Source organism: Python bivittatus, unplaced genomic scaffold (assembly GCF_059951505.1).
Source record: "Python bivittatus isolate LINGU-HERP-01145 unplaced genomic scaffold, Pbiv_v1 ctg000020_np1212, whole genome shotgun sequence".
Taxonomy (NCBI): domain Eukaryota; kingdom Metazoa; phylum Chordata; class Lepidosauria; order Squamata; family Pythonidae; genus Python; species Python bivittatus.
The window spans coordinates 113,587,790-113,610,753 of NW_028277030.1; the positions used below are offsets into that span (position 1 = coordinate 113,587,790).

The 22,964-nt window shown below is 37.8% G+C and overlaps 1 protein-coding gene across 6 annotated transcripts in view; it reads left to right on the forward strand.

Annotated features, from left to right (window-relative positions):
- The first annotated feature begins 4,979 nt into the window (after window positions 1–4,979).
- LPGAT1 (lysophosphatidylglycerol acyltransferase 1) overlaps window positions 4,980–22,964 on the forward strand; it is a 54,559-nt gene continuing 36,574 nt past the window's right edge. Inside the window, exons 1-3 of one of the 6 annotated variants that reach the window (XM_025165842.2) lie at window positions 4,980–5,140; window positions 7,244–7,468; window positions 8,457–8,724. In XM_025165842.2, the coding sequence (XP_025021610.1) occupies window positions 8,487–8,724 (238 nt within the window). In that variant the 5' untranslated portion in view covers window positions 4,980–5,140; window positions 7,244–7,468; window positions 8,457–8,486. Of the gene's footprint in view, window positions 5,141–5,235; window positions 5,665–5,763; window positions 5,940–6,044; window positions 6,214–6,822; window positions 6,985–7,243; window positions 7,469–8,456; window positions 8,725–22,964 lie in introns of those variants that run through there. The other 5 variants (XM_015887847.3, XM_007426867.4, XM_025165843.2 and 2 more) reach the window with 5 other exon arrangements.

A 22,964-nucleotide genomic window follows, 5' to 3' on the forward strand; every position in this document is an offset into this window, starting at 1 on the left:
ACAAATTTGATGGATAGTTAGATAGATAGACAGACAGACAGACAGATACTCCCTATTCAGGATGCCAGCAATTCCCTCTCCCATATCCAGTTGTACATTTTTTCCTTAAAGGCAATATTCTGTACTGTTCCCTATGCCTTTAGTCTTCACTGGGTTTTTTTTTTTTAGAGAAATGGAATTCCATGACTTTTTGAAAGTATTAAATATGACGAGTTTGTGAAACTTTTGTACCTCTGCACTATCTCTTGGTATCTGTCAGCCCTTCATAATAGATCAGACTAGGAATCCAATATCATGCAGGTGCATACTACTCTTATTGCAAAGCTACAATAACAGAATCTTGCAAGTTTGAATGGGCTCCCCCCTTTTTTATTTTTGTGAGAATGAGGGACAGTCTTGTCTGAGACATTTACTCAGGTTACATTCCTGCCTGGACTTGGTCCTCTTTTATCTGATTGTTGTCTTGGTAGCAGCTCTTTCTCCTGTCCCTCAAGGCCATTCCTTCTTCCCTCCACAGTATCAGAATGATAGCATTGATGTGAGCCACATAAAAAAGGGTGGGGCTTCAATTCTTCACTCATGGCTGCCATCTTGCCTTTTTTATGACTCTCTCATGAAACACCCTGCTTCAGTTTGTAGACTATTCTAAAAATAGACTGAAAAAGCATTTCCTTGTTGAAGGAGTTAAGTTTCTGTCTTTCAAATACATGTTTTTCTGAGTCATAAAGCTGTTTTATTGGTGGAACCTTACACTGTTTTTAGTGTCATTATTATTATTTGTCATCCCATTTGACTTAACAGTCTTATTTATACAAGAAAAGAGGGTAAAATCTGAGGAAATAATTATATATAAATAATGATTTGCTCCCTGGTTAATAAGTACTAACTCTCAATAACCATAGTGAGTAATTAACAGACACGTGGTAAGTGCTGACTCTTCCCCTTCATTTTAATAGGCCTGCACCATTCAGAAATGCAAAAACAAAGGAAGTCATACACTAGCCACTCTGACTGGGATTTCCACAAAGTTTGAGTGAGATTTAGATTTAATCTACATACAAATGACTACTTGAGTACTTTTGCATTATGCACTCTCTCTTTCTCATTCTCTTTTTAAAAGATTAGCAAGCTGGAACTTGTACTTCAGCAGCTGTACAATTAACTTGCAGTAAACAAATCTGATAATTGTTTCATGCTGGTATTTTGCTCATTGAATAAAATTGTTTCCTGAAGTAAGTCTTAGCGTACGCTTTGTGCCAAATTTGACCAATACCAACTGAAGTCTTCTGTATTATCATCAGTAAATTTGAACACTTATCTGATATTTCATTAATGGGTTTCTAATTATGGAATTCTATATTTCTATTTTCCTGCTTACAGACATATCAGATTTTTAAAACTGTCTCTATTTATCCTTTTAATTAGTTTTTATCTATTCTCATACCAACCCAATGAATTAAACTAGACCAACCTTTCCCAACTTACTTCCTTCCAGATTAAGAAAGATGATTTCCTGATACCTACACTGGCTGGAAATTTTGGGAAGTTCAGTAAATCTGGAGTGCAGTCACTTGGAAAATTCTGAATTAAATTTTACTGAAAATTTAGGGCTGTTGCTGAAAAGCTATTTTGTATTTAATTTCCCTCTTTTCTCATGCAATTTGCAGAAATGAAACTCTTAGTATGGCATCAAGTTTTTTTCTTTCTCTGCCACCCCTCCTGCAGCTAATGATGTAGAACTTGAATAGGGAAGTGCACAACACAAAGGGCAAATTTCATGAGTATATAATTAGGTAATGTTTAGCTCTTATTTTATGCATTGGGAGCTGGGACTGAGAGCAACTGAGAAGTTTATCCACAATCTTGCATTACACATACAGGTAGACAAGGGTCTGGACTTAGTTCTTCCATGTTCACATTTTGACTCACTGGCTCAAGTTGGTGTCTGATTATTTATAGCAAAATAAATCACTTTTTTTTTTCAATGGCATAATGGAGAAACTGAGCTAGTGGACAAGATCATCATCTTCAAGTGGGATTAGAATGTTGCTTGTCTGAATTTCTGGACAGCTACTGCCAATCTATATAGATCAGCTTTTCCCAACTGGGGACCTTCAGATATATTAGAAATTTCCATGACAGATGAGAATTCTGATAGTTATACTTTCATCAGATGTGATCAATTTGGGAAGGGGAAGTTTTGACTGGAAAGATGCCAATAGAAAAGTATTAAACATGCTATGTGTAGTGTACTGTACTGTAATCAGAAATTTCTTGAATAGCATGATTTGATCCAAGATACTAGAAAAATTAAGTTAAATATTAACTGTCAAATACTAAATAACCTGAAACATATTAACTGACAGATGGGCCATAGATGAGCAATGTTCACGTCAAATGATGTCCCACAATGTCTGTCTTCTTCAGAAGTAAATATCCTCACTTACTGGAAGCTGAAATGTAGAAGGGAGTAATTAACACATTATCTTACATGATACAAATGAAAGATTTTACTCTATGTAATCATCATCATCATCATCATCATCATCATCATCATCATCATCATCTTATTTTCAATTTAAAAATAATTGAAGTATTGTGTATACGAGGCCTGTTAAGATCAGTGTTGTGCAACATAACGTTGAAACCCATAGCTGTAACTGAAAATTGTCATTTAAATGTGTGTAAAATAACCATAGAAGGAGAAGAAAGTTTCACTGATGTTTTAGTACTGGAAGTTCCCAGTGGTGGAGCAAACTGTTTACTTAATCATACAGTAGCATTTCTATTAGTACTGTACCTTATACAAACTCAGACAATCAATTAACCTAGCCCAGTACTGACTATACTGATCAGTAATGGTTCCAAGTTTGTACTTAGGAATATTGTTTGAACAAACCTTTCTAGAAACACAAGGATTGAATCTAAGAGTTTTGCATGGAATCATGATAGTCATGTTGGGATGGAAGTACATAATTGCATTGCTTATGTAAACACACCATTGTTTTGATGTCATAGTGCTTTGTTATGGATGCCTACTAAAAATGTTTATGTTCTGTGGCATTTAGATTTGCTGAATAAAGATTATTATTGACAGATAATTCTTGACTGACTATGGGAATCACAAAGATGGATGAACTTGCATAAAGTATTAAGTTATGGTTTATTTTAGCCAGGTCTTACTGAATAATGATTGGGCTTACATCTAATGGTTCATACATAACCATTAGATGTAATGTGGCCAGTTTACTTACGGTTTAGTATGCTGTGTAAACTCAGTTGCTGTGACTGTAAATAATTGTTTACTGCTCAACAAATTGCTCAATCCCAGTCAACTGTAGTTTATTTAATAACCAACAAATTGTGATGTGATAACCTAGTCACTGTGGAGGTTGACACCATAGTATAACAGTGATTTAGCATCATGATGTGATTCATCATCCTATCAAAAGCAGATTAATAATTTTTACATTAGCTAGAACTCGTGGACAAACATCAATCACATATTTGTCTATAACATTCTGAACAAATCAAGGAGTTTGGTTACGAAGTTTATGATATTTGTCCAAACTATCTAATATGAAATTGAAAAGTTTTAGCAGCATGTGGTGTTGATCTTAAACATATTTTGAAATTCCAATGATATAACAGACCCAGTCCAAATGATTATCAAAGAGTGAAGCATTAAACATTTAACTTTGCTAAAATGCTATATAAATCATGACTTAAATAATAATTTTACAAAGTACACCTGGCCAAATTAATACAATACTATGCACCTAAATAACTGACTTAAGAATTTTAATATATTCTAATACAAGGATGTATAGTTTGACACTCCAGAGTCACGTGTGCTCTTGGAAGCCTTAGGTGAAACCACAGAGCCCCTCCAAAAGTTGCCACAAATTTAATTTGAATCTGATAGAGGGAAAATATTAAATACAAGTGGAGTCTTTATATTAACTTTAATTTTCTAATGTATGTAAATTAATTTGAATAAAATTTGTCTTGTTCACTTCTTTCAGGTCCTGGCATGAAGAAACAGAAAATCTGCATCCCTGCTTTTGATTTTCTTTATGCGCCATTGTATGCATACCACCTTAATTCAGCCACTCTCTGATTTTTCATCTCCCAATTTCTCATAAGAAAATATAAATGTAAAACAGTGGCCATGTTGCATAAGATGCTTTTAGTTCAATTAATCATGGTCCCAGAATATCATGCAAGTATGTTGTTTTGGTTACATATGGACTCACACATAAAAAATTAAGACTGTAATACAGAATGTATTCAGGTTTCCAGCTAGTTGTGCCTCTTTCGGAATGTCCTTGTATTATGGCCCCAAACAACTGTCGGTACATGCTAATTCCTCACTTAACTGTTGCAGAATATCCCATTTTAGCGTTTTCCTAAAGTATAAATGTTTGTAAACTTTGGGGCACCTTCTTGGGCCTGCCTCTTTGCGGATGGAGCCATTTTGCTTATATATGGGTAGAGATGCTCAGAAAATTACTATGATAAATAATAAACAATAAAATTAATGTGATAACCATTCCTGCTCTTTAGTTAAAAATGCAGGTTAATACAGACGTGCACACACCCAAGAATCTTAAACAACAGTGAAAATCAGAATAGAATGATGTCAACAGTTATTTCAAATCACCCTATTGTATGCTTTTTAATCCCACTTCACTTGCTGGATCTCCAAGGTGGACTCTAACTCTCATCGAGCTTCTGTCCTTAAACTCAGTGAGAGGTTTAATCCTCATCACCATTCAACCCATAATTTTTTAGATTCCCGCTGAAGGCCTTCTCTCAGATCCCATACTTCCTATCCTTTTTCCAGTCCTCAGCCTCTTCCCGCCTCCAATACCAAGTTTTACTTTCAGTAGGCCCCGGGCCAGGTTTTTTGCTGCAGCTGCTCTCTCTTAAGTTCCTGCTGCCTTTCCTTCGTCCCTTCCCCTTCTCCGGACCTTGGGATGACACGTGAGACACGGGGCGGTGGAGGTGGTTTTTCACACCATCGCTCTTAACCTCTTAACGTGACTTTTTCAACTAAAGGCTTGCTAGTCACGAACTGTGCAAAGGCCTGGCGCTGTCAGATCGCCCAGCCAGTCATTCGGTCATATCCTCGCTGCTGGTACGGTCGTTCAAGCTTGAGGACAAGGGGAAGGCTGCTAAATCTCTTTGCATTTTTAATGGCTGCAATTCCTGTTGCCGTTTCTCCGATATTCTGAGTTTAGCGTTCCCTTTAGCTGGAAGAAGGACGCGCTTTCGCTGCCTCTTCCGGGAGCGGGGAGGGGAGTTGCAAGGGAGGCGGCCTGCTGAGGCCCAGCCCGCCGGGAGTTTGGCTGACTGGCGGGCAGAGGGACGGACGAAGCCAGACTGCTAAGCTTCGGCTCGTTAGAGGGAGCTATCGGCCGGAGGGAGTGGGGCTTGCTGCAGTGAGGGACCTGCTCCTGCCTCCGCTTCCACCTCCTCGAGAGCCAGAGAAACTGGCCGAGGAGCCGAGTTAGCCGTAGAAGAGGCGGCGACGAGGGGTCACGGCGCAGCCTCTTCGCGGCAGTCGAAGTGGGTGAGGGCCCTGGCGGCCACGGTTGCCACCGTTATGAATCCGGCGGGCTCCTCAGGACCGGCCCTGGGAGGAAAGCCGCTTGGCCGGAGGTAGGAAAGTCCCCACCCATCCTTTGCTCGCGAGCGGCGCCTCTCGAGAGGGGAAGGGAAGGGAAGGAAGGGAAGGGATGGGGCGCGGGATAAATAAGGGAGTTTTGGAGCCAACGCCGCCGCTTCCCCGGGGCTCTTCGGGAGGTAGTCCCTCCTGGGGGAGAAGCCGGGGACAGCCTCTCGGCGCCCTTGAGAGGATCCCCCTCGCCGCCCGAGACGAGGTCGGGGCGCTTCCTTCCCATTGGCGCTCTCTTCAGATCCTCCCCTTACTCTGGGTGAGCAGCGCGGCGTGGCGGCGGTGATGGAGGAGGAGGAGGAGGAGGGTGGCTGTCGCCCTTGAGGCTGCCCTGGAGCCCGAGGTTGAACTTGAAAAGGGACAGGGTCGTCATGTCCATGGTTGCCTTTCTGGGCTCATTTTGGGCAAAGCGGGGATATGCCTTCGCCCGCCCAGAGGGAAGATGACCCTTTAAGGGCTTTCATTCCAAGCGGGGAGGGGGGGCGGCGGAGGAAGAGAGCGACCCACGAGCACATTGTGGAGCCTAGTCTTCGGTAGGCAAGGATGCTGTTTGCGAAAGATCGCCTACTTCGGGCTGCGGAGGCACCCCGTTGGTGCCCTTGAAAGAAGCTTTCGGTCGGGAGGAGGGAGCCAATTCAAGTCCCTGGGACAGAACCATTTCCGACCTTTAAAGTTCACGGTCGGGTGTAACCCGGAATGTGCTTTTCCCCCGCCAGGATTCTTTTTGTTTCCTCCGTATTGGAACAAAGGTTGAGGATCCTGCCCCCCACTCCGAGAGGACTTGAGGGGCTTTCCAGTTTTTCCTTTGAATGTAAGGCGATAGTGGATTTTCGAGGGACTTCAGATAGGTGAATAGGTCACTCCTGATGCTTTTGAAAGACCCCGAGTCACGATGCTCCCTCTGTGGCTGTGCATCACTTGCTAGTGGCACTTGTGAAAATCTGCCCCTTCAACCTCTCCTATAAGGAGGAAGTTAATTTTATTACGATGTGGCGACCTCACGTCGTTTGGAGGGAGAATTTTCTCAAGAGAACTCCCCTTCCCCTTCCGTTACTTAAATAGAGTAGATGCTACCGAGCACCACGGAGTGCTACTGTACTCTTAGTTCACCATTTGCCTGGGGGAGGGGTAGAGCTTCCTTTTCCTTTGGGGCCCTTGCAAGCTTGTGCATGTCCAGAGAGGTAGAGCCTGTGTCCTGATCCGAAATCCTCGACAGGAGAGAAGGATAACGCGGCGGCTGAGATACAAGAGATCCTCCGCGTCTTTTTCCTGTCCTACAGAGCACAGCGCTGACACCCCAACAGGTGCGGGCATTGCGCTTGCTGCCCTCTTCCTCCCGGGAGGAGAAGCGGATAGACCCGCTGGGGTGATTCGCGGCAGAATTCACCCTCTTCTCCTGGGAAGGTGCGCGAATCGCGATAGGCCCAGAATACTGTGGAAATCCCGTTAGGGTAGGATAAGTCCTCTGGACGGCGCCTTCCCTTGTAATGTAGCAGGCTCCAGCGTTTGTGCCGCTTCAGTCTCCTTCAGTTGGTCTATCTCTGCTTGTCTTTTCTCCCTTAGTGAGGTGCAAAGGGAATAGGGAGTGTTCCCAGCCCATTCCGTTGGGTCCAGGCCAGTAACCTCCGTGTCCATGAGACCGCCGTCATCCCATCAGAGTTGCTGCCACTGCCACCACTTCCTTCTCCTTCACCTGCAGCCACCGACCAAGGCACCCTGCTCTGCTTCTAAGGCCATCAGGCCCGCTTCTTTGGGCTCTCCTGTTTCCTTTCCTCTGCGCAGCAGAAGGTGAGTGATCCAGCGAATGGCATTGTCTGAGTCTGGCCTGATGCCTCTGTTTTTTTTCCTATCCTCCTTCCCCAGCCTTTTAGTAGAATTCTACATACTCCAAACAAAAGCATTGAGTTTAGTAAGTCCTATTCCTCGATAAGTGTCTTTGGGATGGAAGCTCTAGTCTTTCCCCCCCCCTTTGCTATCTATTTGCTTTGGTTTCTGGTGCTTCCTGCTGTGTTTTTATTTCACTGTTTCCTTCTTGTAATTTTAAGAGTTGGGGTAATTTTAATTTTTTAATTAATGATTTTGCCATTTTTAAATCATTTAGATAAAACATTTCTATACTGCTTCACGTTAAAAGAAATTTCAAAGCATATACTAAAAAGCATAGTCTTCATATTTTCATTTTTTCTCTTCACCTACATTTCTTCTAGCACAGTAAAGGGGAGTTAAATATCTCTGATCTTAATGTGTAAACTATGATAACAGTTCTTTTATGGGGGGAAAGCAAGGGGAATTCTTTTTCTCAAAGAATCTGTCCTTTGTATACCATGTTTGTGTCTTCTGTCTTACCACATAAAATGCACATTTCTTTTGTATGCTTGCTGTGATCTTAAGACATTGAAAATGATGATTTACTTAATATACAATTATCTTATTGGGAGTAATCAAAATACATATTCTTATAAAAACACAAACAACCCCTAGGGCCATGAGAACAAGTTTTGTAGGATTTCTTCTAGCTCTTGTGAATATACCACAATAAAGACAAGTAATTCTCATTGGTAGCTTGTAGTGAATTTTTTTTATTATGGTTTTTTAAAAGGTTTTGAGAACAATACTTTGTGTAGCAATCTAGAAAATTCAGAAAAGACGTATGAAAATACTGGCAAAGTATATTACCATATCTTTAAATGAAAATCTTTTTGGTCAGAAGGGTTTTTTTTTAAGCAGGAAGTTGTATACTTTATGCTGACTAATTTTTCTCTTTCTTATCCTGTAGGAAAAGACTACAGACTTCTGTGTGAAGAGAATGGCTGTAACTTTGGAGAAGGCCCAAAGGGCAGGCTATATATTTCTGAAGGCACTGTTAAGATTTAGCTTCATGGTTGCTAATAACCTTGTTGCTATTCCGTCCTATGTTCTATACTTAATAGTACTGCAACCTCTTCGATTGTTGGATAGTAAATGGTTTTGGTATATCGAAGGAGTATTATTTAAATGGCTTTTAGCCATGGTGGCATCCTGGGGCTGGTGGGCAGGATATACAGGTAAGAACATTTTCTTAACTTGAAATAAAATGCTTATATATGCAGGAATAAATCACTGCCAGTGATTATATGATACACTCAACCACATTTTAGGCTAATCCTGCCCATGCTGTTAATTTCTGACACGGTTTGCTATGCAAACCACAAATTTTGGTTAATTGAATAAACCATAGTTCAGTTAAGAGTATTGTGCAAACACAGCAACTATGTTTAAACATATGAATGTATTCCTCTTAAAATATTTTCATATGCTCTTGCACAAATATAGAAAATGCTTGTAGATTATTACAAATTAGGTTGCCAACTTGTCCACGTTATTGTACCTTGTTTAAAAAGTATACATGGCAGCTAAAATCCCAGTACCAAAAGTGATTCTCCAGCAAAAACTATGTATGTTAGGCTGTATATAATTGAGTTCTTAAATTCATTTAGTCCACTCTTGCCTCAGAGGCATTCTTAGACATAAATGTTTTTATTTGCTATTTTAAAAAAAGGCAAGTTGATTTCTATGAAGAGAAAAAAAGCTATATTGAACTCAGAGGGATTTATTTGCAAGTAAATATATATTTGTGGTGGTAAAATGTGTTTTTTTACAAGGAAGCCAGGAGAATTGGTGACTCTGTTATGCCCAACTGTGACATCCAATTGTGAGAATTGAGTTGTTTCAAGGTAAAAAAGTGGAAGTCTGGTTTTTTGTTCCCATCAACATTTCTCCAAAATGCAACACTTGTTTTTCATGGATTGAATGATAAATATTTGCATTCACTGTTTGCAGTGAAGAGAGGTTATATTTATTCTGCACTCTATCCTAGATGCTACTTTTTGGTTGCATTGAAATGTATGAATTGGAAACTCTTATACAGCTTGAATTTAGTCAGCAGACTAAACCAAAATGTGGTTTGCTTGTATTTGTAGCCTAGCATGTTGTGCAGTCAGCTATAGTGATTTGCCACCTATGGCATATAAGCTGTGTGAATTCAGCAAATTGTGGATTATTCAATAAATCATGGTTAAACATAATGACTTTCTGGTGTGTGAAATCAGCCATAGTGAATGCTCATATCTAATAAATATTAATATTCATTTTTTAATAATGACTGTCACAGTTTGTGGAAATGTTTCTGTGAATGTCACTCTTTACCACTTCGCTTTATTGTTTTATTGTCATATTCATCCAGATAGTGTTGATATCCAAAGTGATAATTTAGATAATTACAGGAAAGTATACTCATAATAATAGAATTGGAAGAGACCCTTTAAGGCATGAATACCATGTTCAAATGAAGAATCATATCAAAATATCAGTGATGAATTTGTTGAATACATCCAGCTTCTGCAGAACTCATCCATTTTTGGGGGGACTCAGTGTCTCTTTGAATAATTAGTTCTACTGTCAAACTGCTCTTACTGTTAGGATTTTTTCCCTAACATTCAACTGGAATTTGCCTTCTTGTAACTTAAAGTCATAATTCTGTATATTCTGTTCGGGTTGACAGAAAACAGAATTCTGTATTGATATGCTTTCCGGTGCTTAGAAGAGGTTTCTCATATATTCTCTAGTTGTCTTCTTATGGCAAAACATACCCAATTCCTTCAGTTTGTCCTCATAGAACTTAGTCTCATGATCATCTTCATTGCCATTTTTTGCACTTGATCCAGTTTGGCTAACTCTATAAAATATGGTGACTGGAGATGACAGAGTTCTGGTGAGATCTAATAAGTAGGACTGAAGTGGAATTATTGCTTCTTATGACTTGGAAGGTATATTTCTGTTGAAGCAGCCTAAAATTGCATTTGCCTTTTTTGAAGCCACATCATACTGGTGACTCATTATTCACTTCTAATCAATCACTATTCCAAGATATTTTCCACAGATATTATTGCCAAGCCTATATCTGTGTGTTTGATTTTTGCTTCTTATATGAAAAACTTCATTTATTTCTATGAAATTTTATTCAATTATTTTCAGCCCACTTTTCTAATGTATCAAAATCATTTTGAATTGTTGCTATCTTCTAGAATATAAGCTTATATTCTAGAAGATAGCAACAATTCAAAATGATTTTGATACATTAGAATTCAATTTTGGGTCACCTGGACATGTAATAAGTATTCTCTACCTCCTGATCTAACCCTAAAATACAAATATTTAAAAGTGTGGGGTCCAGGACCAAATTCTATGGTATTTCACTTGGCACTTCAGTATAGTGAAAGTCTGTTGATAAGCACACTTTCAGTATGATTTTGGGGTCAACTCTGTATCCATCTAATTGCCATGCCATCCAGGCCATATTTAATTAATTAATCTTGCTAGTTACTTGTGTATGTTTGTGAATTATATACACACACACATAATCAACTTAGGTCAGTTCATGAATGATTAGTGACATGGATGCTACATGAAACAGATCTATACAACTCTTAGTAGTAAGTAATTGATAAAGAGAAATTCCTGTATGGTTGTAGCATTGTCAACACATTGCAGTTGGCATGATGTGAAGGTAATAGTACTGTATGCTTAAAACTAACTTTTAAAGAAGAGGCTGTGTTTTAAAATATTTGAAGGGAAGTACATAATTCTTAGCTATGTAATTCTGCACCTGTTTTAAATGTATTTAAATACAGAGAGATCTATTTTCTCTCTGATAGCTGGACCTTTTAAGATATGAAATTGTACATTGGTGATATTTCTCATCTTAGAATTTTGGACTGGTACAGTATATAATATAGGGGCTTATATGTGCCCTCTATGAACTTCAGCAGCGCAGTTATTGAAAATCAGCAGTGCAGTTTAAGACAGAAAGCATACAAAACCTATTGTGTAAACCTAACATGTGGCTGCACTATTTTCAAAGCAATTAAGTGTAGCACATGCCACCAAAATGTTGCCCAAGTTTGGTCTGGTAAGAGTTGTCAGAAAATATAATTAATTGTATAAGGCAATCTGCCAGTATTCAGCATCAAGTTAGTTTGCTGTTCTATAAATTAATTTGTAGAGGTTTGGCAGGATTATATATGTGTAACACTAATAAGACTGTTAACCAATTTGCCCTAAATATTCAGCCATATATATATAGTATATTTTGGTTTGCGCTTCATATCGATCTAGTTTGAAAATGCTCAACTGAATCTGATATGAACAATGAGTAACTTACTTACCCAAGTGATACATAACCAGACAAGTCAAGAAACAGGTGACAGCCTCAGTTTGCTATGGAGTAGCCATTTTGGACAGCCTTCCAGCTTCCTATACAGTGGATTGTTCACTGTAATTTCCTGCCATATAATTTAAAACTTTTAAAATCCACAGGGGTCGATCAGGGTTGGAGCCACCAAGGATAGGATTGGCAAAAACTTATTCTACTTGCCTTCTGTCACAGTTCCAGCTCCTCATAAGCCCTTAAAGGAAGGAAGGAAGGAGGAAAAAAGATTACACAATAGGAGAAGCTTATTTACTGTGGTTGATACTCTAATCTCTTTTCTCTGGGTTTGGAAACTGGGAGGGATAGCTAATCTCAAGGTAACCCTCTCTTCAAGATTTGGTAAAATCTGAAGGCCAAGTTATGTAAAGTATTAATAACTAACCTTGGGTATGCATGGGTAAAATAACCTAACTTGAAAATGCCTAGACTACTGGGTTCAAATGACAGGGAGGAGGCAACCAGTTAAGCATGATGTGAATGTCGCATTCTGAAGTTTGTATTAGGAGATACCACTCTCTAAAGTATGCTTTTTAGTATCTTGTTACTAAATACCTTAAATAAACACTTCCTACTGAATATTTTACTATAGGAGCAGACAGGCTTTTGGTGGCAAAAAAGTATGGGCACACCAATGCTATAAAGTCACAAGACTGTCTGGGATTATGTGTTTAAATCATTTGCATACTGCCAAAGTCAGTGGACTCATGGCAGTTATCAAACAACGCATGAAAGATAGATAGATAGATAGATAGATAGGTTTGTTTGTTTGTTTGTTTGTTTATTTGTTTCTTGTTTCAAAATTATGGGAAACTGTAGGGGGTTTTTTGGTTTTGGTTTTGGTTTTTTGTAGAAATGTCTTTAATATTCAGTGGCACAGCTAAAGGGAGCTTGGGGCAACAAAAACTGGATCTGGAGTTTAGATATGGCCTTAAGGCTACAAGTTGATTTTCTCTCTCTTAACAAGAGATTCTGATTGTTCATTCTTCAAGGTGAATTGCTTTAATTGGTTTATCAAATGAATGTAAGGCATACATTGTACCTTGTCTACCACAAGTGGCATTTAGACCTAGTTTACAAATCCTGCAAAGCTGTTTGTTTATGGCTTGTTGAATAAATGTCAAAATGACACAGTATGCTAGGCCATAAACCAAGCTTTACAAACATAGTGGTTGAGTTCATACAATAGTCTAAAGCATAGACACATAAACCACATTTTTCGTTACGGTAGTGTGACGTGTGAACTCAGCCAGGCATAAGTCAAAAACCTCTTGGGTATGACTCAGATGTGTGTGAATGTATGTTTGTCCTCTCCTATGACTGAACATATTTAGTCTATTTGAATTATTTGGAATTATTCTTGTTACAGTGGTTACAAAGGTATAGCTTGTTTTCAGGTTGTAATTTTAAAACACACTTACTCAAAAATAGTCAGCAAAGTGGTTTAGGCTTCATTTGAAACTTCCAAGCATAATACAAAGTTTATTTGAGCAAAACAAGGAAATGGTTTTTATATTATACTTTTGTTACTATAATTATGTGAAGCTTATCAAGGGGAAATTTTGAGATCAGTGTTCCTGTATACTGAAGTCATAATTTACTAATGAAAGAGTATTAGTTTTTAAAAAGTTGTTCCATGGTGGTATATGTTTGCTTGTGAAGATTATGTTGGTTTCTTCTGTTCTTTTTTAAAGGGTATTTCTGGAATGTTCTGTATCTTTGAAATTGTAACACATACATAGCATTTTGGCTGGATATTTCTTTTCTTGAGTTTACAATATAAGTTGTACAATATGATGATAGAGTTAAGATAAACAATATTAGTAAAATAATTTTTTCTCTTTAATGTATAAAGAATCTCATAACAGGTGATTGTCCGTTTGAAGGGTTTAGTAAGTTCTGAAGTGTTGAAAAGCTGGAAGCTCAGTAGTGACTCTCCAGTAATCATGCTTCTCTGCCTAGAAGAACACAAGTGCCAAATTTCATGTATGAGATACAGAAAACTGCCCTGACAGTAGAAAAAAATTGAACACCCCCTTTAGTTCTTTCTTTACATTTGCATCATGTGCTTTACAGTTATATCATCTGCTACCTATTATGGAAGCATTTGATTTCCTCAGGTGTCAACATTTTTTACAGCTATTTGCTAAAGCAGTTTGAAGCTGTGATAGAGAGTTGAGATAATGGCTTTTATACCTACATTTTCTACCAATAGTAACAAAATGATTTAATTATATATGGAAGACTCATAAAATAATATTTAGCTGTTTTTCTTACTACTCTAAATGTAATTGAGAAATTCAGAGCTGATAGTCTGCACCTCCACATATAAATCTTAAAGTTGGCTCTAGATAAGGTTGCATTCCCACTGAAGGAATAGGGATCTAATTTTTAAAAATCAAACATAGTGAACATCTTCACTGCCTTTCTTCTGTGTTCCTCTGTGTAACCTTCTTTCACCCCTGGTTATTTGTGGAATTAGAAACGAATTAAAGGAAAAAGGACTTTTGACCGTAGAGTACAAGAAGTGTGGCTAGGAGAATTCTTTTTTTCCATGATAGTGTTTTGGGTAGAAATGTACTCAGTTCTATATGCCTTGGAACTGCATATTAGAAATTGGATAGCGTTAATTTCTGTGGGAATGGGAATAGAAATTTTAGTTTGCGGACACTTTCCATCCTTGCTATTCTATAGATGTGTGTAGTATTCAGATACAAAGCAAGCAAGAGTGATTTGGATCTGGCATTGGCACTTTTGCTGAAGTGGTTGGCTGTTCCTTTAAAAAGCTGCACCTTTTATGGGGTTCACATGGTATTTCCGCAGGCTCAGGAAAATATGCATTTTTGTTAAGAGAGTGGTGACAAGGTGTGACTATATGTCCCTTGCTGCCTCTTTAACATGTATGTTCTGGGACCCAGTCGGGTATTGTGTAAGCCCTGGAAAAGAAATAACTTCTTTAAGTAGCAGCCATCAGGCACCAAGGCCTGCATGAGTCAGATCTGAAAACTGCACTCCTTTACTGTTCTCTGATATTTTGACTACAGTGATCTTTTCAATTTGAAAAATAATCAATTGTCATTTATCATAAAGTAAGTATTTATCTTGATTCTATCCAAAATTTTTAGAGACAACACCTTGTACCTTTTGTTGAAGTTGTACAAATTGTCTGCAAACTTTTATGTTTCAAAAAAAAAGTGGTTGATTGTGGATCCATATCTGTAACAGTTTACATGATTAGATGTCATGGTAACAAGTATTCAGACATGCAAATTAACATACAGTGTAGGTTTACATTGTGATAAAGGTTTTTCCAAATCTTGCTGTGAAAAAGAAGCAAGCAAATGATTGTAAACACTCATATATTCCTATGATACATATATACCCATCACACTGTTCCTTTTGGGGTAAGCAATATTATGCAATGTGCAGAGAGTAGTAAGAAATATGCAAATGAAATATAATAGACTCTTTATTGCATGACTTGCCATTTTGAATTATAACTCTGCTAAATTTGTGTCATAAGTGCATTTATTTAAAATAATGTTTACTTTCTCTTTACCAAATTAAAGAAGATGTCACCTTTTTTTTCAGTTTAGCAAACTATTAATAGGTCTGGGTTCATATCACATATACAATATATCATATTATCATATATTACAACTCAGGGTTGTAAGATGGTCTGTTTAATTTTGACTAAATAGTGTATTGTGTGAATACAGCCATTATGGTGTATAAACTACAGTATGTCTTGCAGCTTAAGTGTGCTATGTAAACTCACCCATTTGTAGTATATTGTAATGTATGAAGCACTAAAATCCTTTTGAGTTGTCTATTGAATTGGGTCCTGTTGAAACTTGAAGATATTCTCCTTTAAAAATTATAAAAATGAATCAATTATTGAAATAGAATTGTTAGAGGGAGAATAGTGGTAATATTTTCAATCTTATTCATATGAAATAATGTAGAAACTTTTTTTTTTTGCAGTTGTATTGGTAGATGTTTTTGCTTACCTTTGGCTAATAAAGCAAGCTTGTATTTTGAGATAAAAATGTTATGGAGTCCTCATTTAAATGAAACAATATTATTGCAACTTACTTTGAAGTGTAAATCAGTGCAAAAATCAGATATTTTGCTGTAGTTATATTAGAAGGATACCCTAAAATGGACATAAATGGATCAAGCAAATCCTTATATAGGGTACATTCCTTATGTGTATAGTCTTATTTTCTCTTTATTTGCTGTATTTCATAATCATTTTGATTATGCCTATCTATAGAATTAAACTCTTAGGGATTCAGAGCAACTTTAGATTCATTTATTGGGACTTTTCCCTGCAGCCCTATAGTGTGCATTCTTCCTGTCTTCGAGACAGAAGGAAACCTTCCATTTCAAAAACTTGTACCCACAGCTTACTTCTTGCCATCCCTCCAAAACAAAGCCAGAAAAGTTGCTGTCCTTACCCAATTGTTGTCAGGGAAGTACAGAGGTAAAGGGAGAGAAGTAGGGAAGGTGAAGAATTTGTGCTTGAATAATGGAGAGAAGTGAAACTCTTTTTCTTCTCTCCAGCAAGCCTCTGGAAGACATGGAGACTGGGATCACCTGGTGGAAGATGGCAGTAGAGATTACCAATAAAAATAACAGCCTAATGGAATACCTGCTGTTAAATTACTGTTCTTACCTGAGCCTAAAAAGAAAACAGAAAACTTTGTTTGCCAGGTACATTCTCTTATCTCTGGCAGACAAAGCAGAAATGGCCATGGAGGCACAAAGTCCTACAGCTGGATGGGAGGGAGAAGCCCTCCAACAGGCCAGATGGAGCCCTGCAGGTTGCTGGCTTTCCACAACCTTCTTGCCTATGGGAACCAGAAAGTTTGTGTAGGATATTGTGTTTTCTGATGGAAACAACACCTTCCTGTTATATCCAGGTTCAGACTGCTTCAGCAGTATACTGACACCAAGATATAGGCTCAGTTGGGTCATATGTCAGCGTATTGTCATTCTCAAAAAATCGTTAGTAGACTGTCTTGCCATCAGGGCAAGAAGATGAGGCCTCAGTATGGACATTACTTCCAATGGAGTATAGAGGGCTGGAAATTTGACTTTGATGCTGGATGTAGCTCATTACTTTTTCTGATGTTGCTTTTTAATTTAAATTGTTCTCTTCCAGTTGTTTCTGATCACACCCTTGGGATTATTTTGATTTCTAAAATTACTGGGATGGAGTTAAGCATATTGCTCCATAACATCTAACCCTTTTTTAATGTAACCTAAACTTTTTTTTTCTTTCATAAAGATTGATAATAGATTTCCTTGTATCCTAAATTGTGTACAGCCTTCAGGTAACTCTTTGCAACATATGTCAGCATAACCATGTCAGGGTTTTGTACAAATGAGCATTTTGGGGTGTGATCAACATGCATTTTTGCAGTCTTGACTGGTGCTCTGTAACCTCTCCAATAATTTGGTCCCTCTTATAAAGTTGTATTTATTTGCTTTCTTTAGTCACATCATTTTTTTGAATCTTAGGGCAAAACATGTTTTTCCCCACCAGAAAGTATATGTTTTTCAGGCTTAGAGGTGTGTTTTACTGAGGAACAGTTAATTCTATATTCCTTAATAACCGTGAAAGACATTTTGGACAATTTTCACCCCAGCATTCAAACCTCAGTAGGTAGTTTCTCTTTCAAATTTTCATGGATGTATACTTATCTAAGATTCCTCTAATATTTATAGATTTCTGGTATGTCTTCATATTTTATCTATTTATTTTATTAGATTTATGCACCGCCCATCTCCAAGACAACTCTGGGTAGTACCTATTGTGTGTGAGAGAAAGTGGACACTACACAAAAAAGTTTTGGTTCTAATGCTTATCATGGAGTATTTTACATCTGTTTATGGATCTAACAGGTACCTATTTCGTACCCATGCCAGAAGAAGGAAACACCATCTCCTTCAGTGCTATGGAACGTAAATGAAATTTTCTATAAAGACTAAGACTTAGCTGGTAGCACCACCTGGCTGGCCTTGTCTGGGCCTAGTGCTTGGATGGGAGACTGTCTAAAAATTGCAGGAGTATAGATTAGATTTGGAAGTTGAAAAAAAATCTTGGAAGGAAATTGGAGCAAACTGCTTATTTTTGCCAAGAAAACTGAATGGTTGTGTCCATGAAATAACCAGGAGAGTTTGAATTGAAATCATTTTTATTTACAAAATCTAAGGTCAGAGTTATGTCCTTTAATTCCAAGCTTGTTTTTCAGTATCAGTAAGGAACTCACTGTACTTACAGTACCATTTCACTTATAACAATGTCCATTTAAAAAGTGAAGAGACAATGGCAAAGGGGCAGCTTAAGAATCATTGCAAATTATAAATGATAAAACCCTGGCAACCATTTGAAAATGATAGAAGTGAGAGGAAGTATTTGAAAAGGAGGAGTTGGGGAATATTTCTGGAGATATTTTCTGGGTGATCATGTATAAATTAGTAGGGCTATGCAGATGTTTAGAAACGTGCTTTGCAATGTGCTGTAGTGTTTACAAAGGACCTCTATGTGAATCAATAAAATACATCTTTTCCGGGTTTGGACAACTGCTGGCTCCATGTGCATGTGCAAGCAAAACCACTTTGCTTTTTTCGAAGAAATAGCCAAGAGTCAAAGAATTCTTAGAAAAGATGCAGCTACTTTAATTATTTGAAGAAAGGTGATTCATACAAGTTTCCATGTGCTATAACACTCCTTTTTCAAAGGATTTGCACAGCCCTATGAATTAGGAAGTGGAGATGGACATTTCCAGGTTGAAAATATCACAAGCGGGTATGGAATATCCATGGCAATCTATAACAGGCTGCATAGAAACCAGTTTCTGTGGAACTGTGACTCTGTGCAAAATATATGTTTAGAGAAGGGTGAATGGAGATTCACAGTATATTCTGTGATTAAACAAGACTTTTTGGGTATGGAGACTACTGCTGTCTCTTACACATTATTTATACACACACACAGGGTGGTGCTTAAAACCCTTTTGAACTTTCAATGTTTCTGTATAAATATGACCTAAAATGTGATCTATTCTCCACACAAGTCCTAAAACTAAAGATAGCTCAATTAAACAAATGAGTCAAAAACATTGTACTTGTTCATTTTTTTATTGAGGAAAATGATCCAAAGCTAAATAATTGTATGTGGCAAAAGTATGGGAACCTTTGCTTTCAGTAACTGGTATGCCCTCCTTGGGCAGGAATAACTGCAAGTAAATGTTTCTGATAATTGTTGTTCAGTCCTGCACATCCTCCTGCTTGGAGGAATTTGAGCCCATTCGTCCTTGTAGAACAGCTTCAACTCAAGTATATTGATAGGCTTCCTGGCATGAACTGCCCACTTCAGGACCTTCCACAACATTTCTGTAGGATTAAGGTCTGGACTTTGACTTGGCTATTCCAAAATATTAATTTTCTTCTGCTTTAACAATTCTTTGTTGTACAGCTTGTGTGTTTTGGGTTGTTGTCTTGCTGCATGACCCTCTGTCTCTTGAGCTTCAGTTCATGGACAGATACCCTGACATTTTCCTGTAGAATTTGCTGGTAGAAGTCAGAATTCATAGTTCAAAGCAGGCCCAAACCATGATACTGCAATGGGGTAAGGTTCTTATGCTGGAATGCGGTGTTTGCCTTTTGCCAAACAGAATACTTTTCATTTTCAAAGTTCTGTTTTGATCTCATCCATCCACAGAACATTCTTCCAGTAGCTTTCAGGCTTATCCATGTGGTCTTTTGCAAACGTTGGCAACAGTGTTCTTTTTGGAGAGTAGTGTTTTTTTTCTTGCAACCCTGCCATGCACACCATTGTTGTTCTCCTGAGGATGGTCTCATGAACACTGACATTTGCCGATGCAAGAGAGGCCTTTTGTTCCTTAGAAGTTACCCTAGGTTCTTTGAGACCTCCCAGAGTATTACATGCCTTCCTCTTGATGTGATCTTGGTTGGTCGACCACTCCTGGGGGTGGGGGTGGGGGTAACAGTAGGGTTGAATTGCCTCCATTTGTACATGGTCTGCCTGACAGTGAACTGGTGGGAGTCCAAACTTTTCCAGCCTGGTGAGCATCAATAACTGTTTTTAGGAGGTCCTCAGAAATCTCCTTTGTTTGAGCCATGACACACTTCCACATCCCTGTGTTGTAAAGATCACACTTTGATAGTGAATACCCAGAATTCTGTTCTTTAAGGCAGGACCTCCTACACTTACACCTGATTATCATCCCATTGATCGAAACACTTGACTCTAATTTCCCTTTCAAATGAACTAATAATCCTAGATGTTCACATACTTTTGCCACACACAAATATGTAGCTTTGGATCATTTTCCTCAGTGAATAAATGAATAAATGAATATATTGATATTTGTTTAATTGGGTTCTTTTTATCTAGTTTTAGGACTTGTGTGGCGAACAGATCACGTTTTAGGTCATATTTATGCAGGCACATTGAAAATTCAAAAGGGTTCACAAACTTTTAAACACTGTGTGTGTATATATATACACATACACACACACACTGACTTTCCAGCTGAATACAAAATTTGTGGTCTATTTCAGTGGGACTTTAAAAAAATATCAGATATTTGGATGTTCACAGAAAATTCTTGTGCAACAAACTGATGAAAAGGAATTGTTGGGATTTCTGCTGTTGAATTTGTTTTTATAGGTAAGGAACAGTGACTTAGTTTGCTAGCATGCTCTTCTGCCCTGTTATATGGATTGTAGTCTTGATGAAAATCAAATTCATGACTTAAAGGATTGGTCCCCCATAGAAAAATATGAAGAAAAATATGGTTTTGAGTAAATCAGCAACATTGTGTAATCTGCACAAAACTATATGTTTTCCTTCATACTTTTAAAAGTAATTAAAAATTAGTCTTCTGTGACACTTAAGCTAAACATTTTCACCAAACCTTTCAAAGTTAGCCATTTTCCTGTAAGTAGACTTCCCTTTGTCTGCATCCTGAACTTCTCCAAATCCTTGAGGATTCTGGCTTATTTTGAGGCTGCTGTTTCTTCTCAGTATCAATACTAACTTCTGTATTGTTTTAAAAAGGCAGTTTTTCTCCCTAGGAGAAAGGGAGGGGGTTAGGAGTAACATATCCAAATGATATGTCATTTCTAGAAATGCCTCGGTTAGCTTGAAAATGTATTAAAACTCAGGTACTGCTGGTTGTTATTGAATATGGGGTGATGGTTTGTTTGCCCATTCACTACAGTAACTAACTAAAAACAGCAGTTAACATTACTAGAACTAGAGCCCAAAGCTATAAAGCTTCCATTAAAAACAGCTTTAAAATCCTATTGATTTATAGAAAAGATTGAAATAATTACTTTTTCTAGAAACTCCACAATGCTGAAAGTTTAATTTTTTATAATTTCCTGTAAGTTTTCCTATGTTTTTGCTCACAAGGAATAGAATAGGACCGTAATTTTTTTAGAAGTTGGGTAACTATAAGGTAAATGAGATGGATGCTAATCCAAGCAATAAAATAGTTCTAAATTCAATAATATAACCAGTTTCCACTATATTCATAGCTTATGCTAAATCAAACTTGTAATAATCTGTTCTTATAAGGACTTTCTCTTACGTATAATTTTTCTCTTTCACTAGCTTTTTACTGTATTCAATATAAAAATAATAAAACAGTTTTTAAAGGAAAACTTAGGATCTTAAGATTTGCTAACTTCAAAAGTATTTAAAATTGTTTTAGGAATATCTTAATTATCTCTGTGTATGAATATGTGTAGATAGGTCTATTTATGTGGAGTCCTTGGGGTTCTCTGAACTTGGTTCTTTTCTTGCAAACGTTTCATTACCCAGCTAGGTAACATCTTCAGTGCTAAAATGGGATGAGGTTTGCTCTCTCTTTATCTGCTGTGGCCTGCTTTGCCAGTGCTGGTGGGGGTGGGGGTTCTGTTTTGCTCTTCTGGTAGTTCATTGATTAGCGTATGTTGACTGCTTGATTGTGTGCCTGGTGGTGACCTTTGCTTATCTGGGTGATGATTGCTGGAGATGATTGCTGGTGATTGAATGCTGGTGAGGCGATCTTCTGGTCTTTTGTCTCTTTTGAATAGTATGTAGATGCTGTTTATCTCTATGTGTCCGTTAATTGCTGCCTTGTCTGAATACCAGGCTTCCAAGAATTCTCTTGCATATTTGGATTTGACTTAGTTCTTAGTTTAAAATGCTGACAGTTTCCCAGTTAAAACTGTGGTTGAGTCTGTCCATGTGTTGTGCAATTAAGGAATTTTCATCATGTCTTCTGACTGCTAGTTGGTGCTCATGGATGCGTTCTGCTAGTCTTCTCCCTGTTTGTCCTACGTAGTGTTTGTTACAGTCCTTACACTGTATGTTGTAGATGACTCCTGTTTTTTCTTCTTGGGCAACTGGGTCTTTTGGTTTACTTAGGATATTTTGGAGTGATTTTGTTGGTTTGTGTGCTACAGAGATGCCATATGGTTGTAATAATCTGTTGGTGGTTTCTGAGATGTTTCTGATGTATGGCAGTGTGATCCTTTTCATGGCTTGTGTGGGTTGTGTTGTGGTAGGTTGAGTGGTCAGGCACTTTTTGATAAAATTACGTGGGTATCCATTTTGTTGGAAGATGTTGTATAGGTGGTCTTTTTCCTTTTTCTGCTGTTCTGGGTTGCTGCAATGCGTTTGAGCTTGCTTGAATAATGTTCTTACACAGCTCCTCTTGTGGGAGGTTGGGTTGTTGTTTTGGTAGTGGAGTACTTGATTGGTGTGGGTTGTCTTCCAATAAACTTGGGTTTCTAATTTCCTGTTGTTTCCTCTGCTGATGAGGATATTCAGGAAGGGTAGTGTGTTGTTGTTTTTTTCTTTGGTGAATTTTATTCCTTTGAAGATGTTGTTAATGGTTTCATGTGTCTTCTCTAGTTGTTTCTTTTTTATTATAACAAATGTGTCATCTACATACCGGATCCATATTTTAAGCTGTATGGGTGGCAGTGCTATAACTTCTAGGCGTTGCATTACAA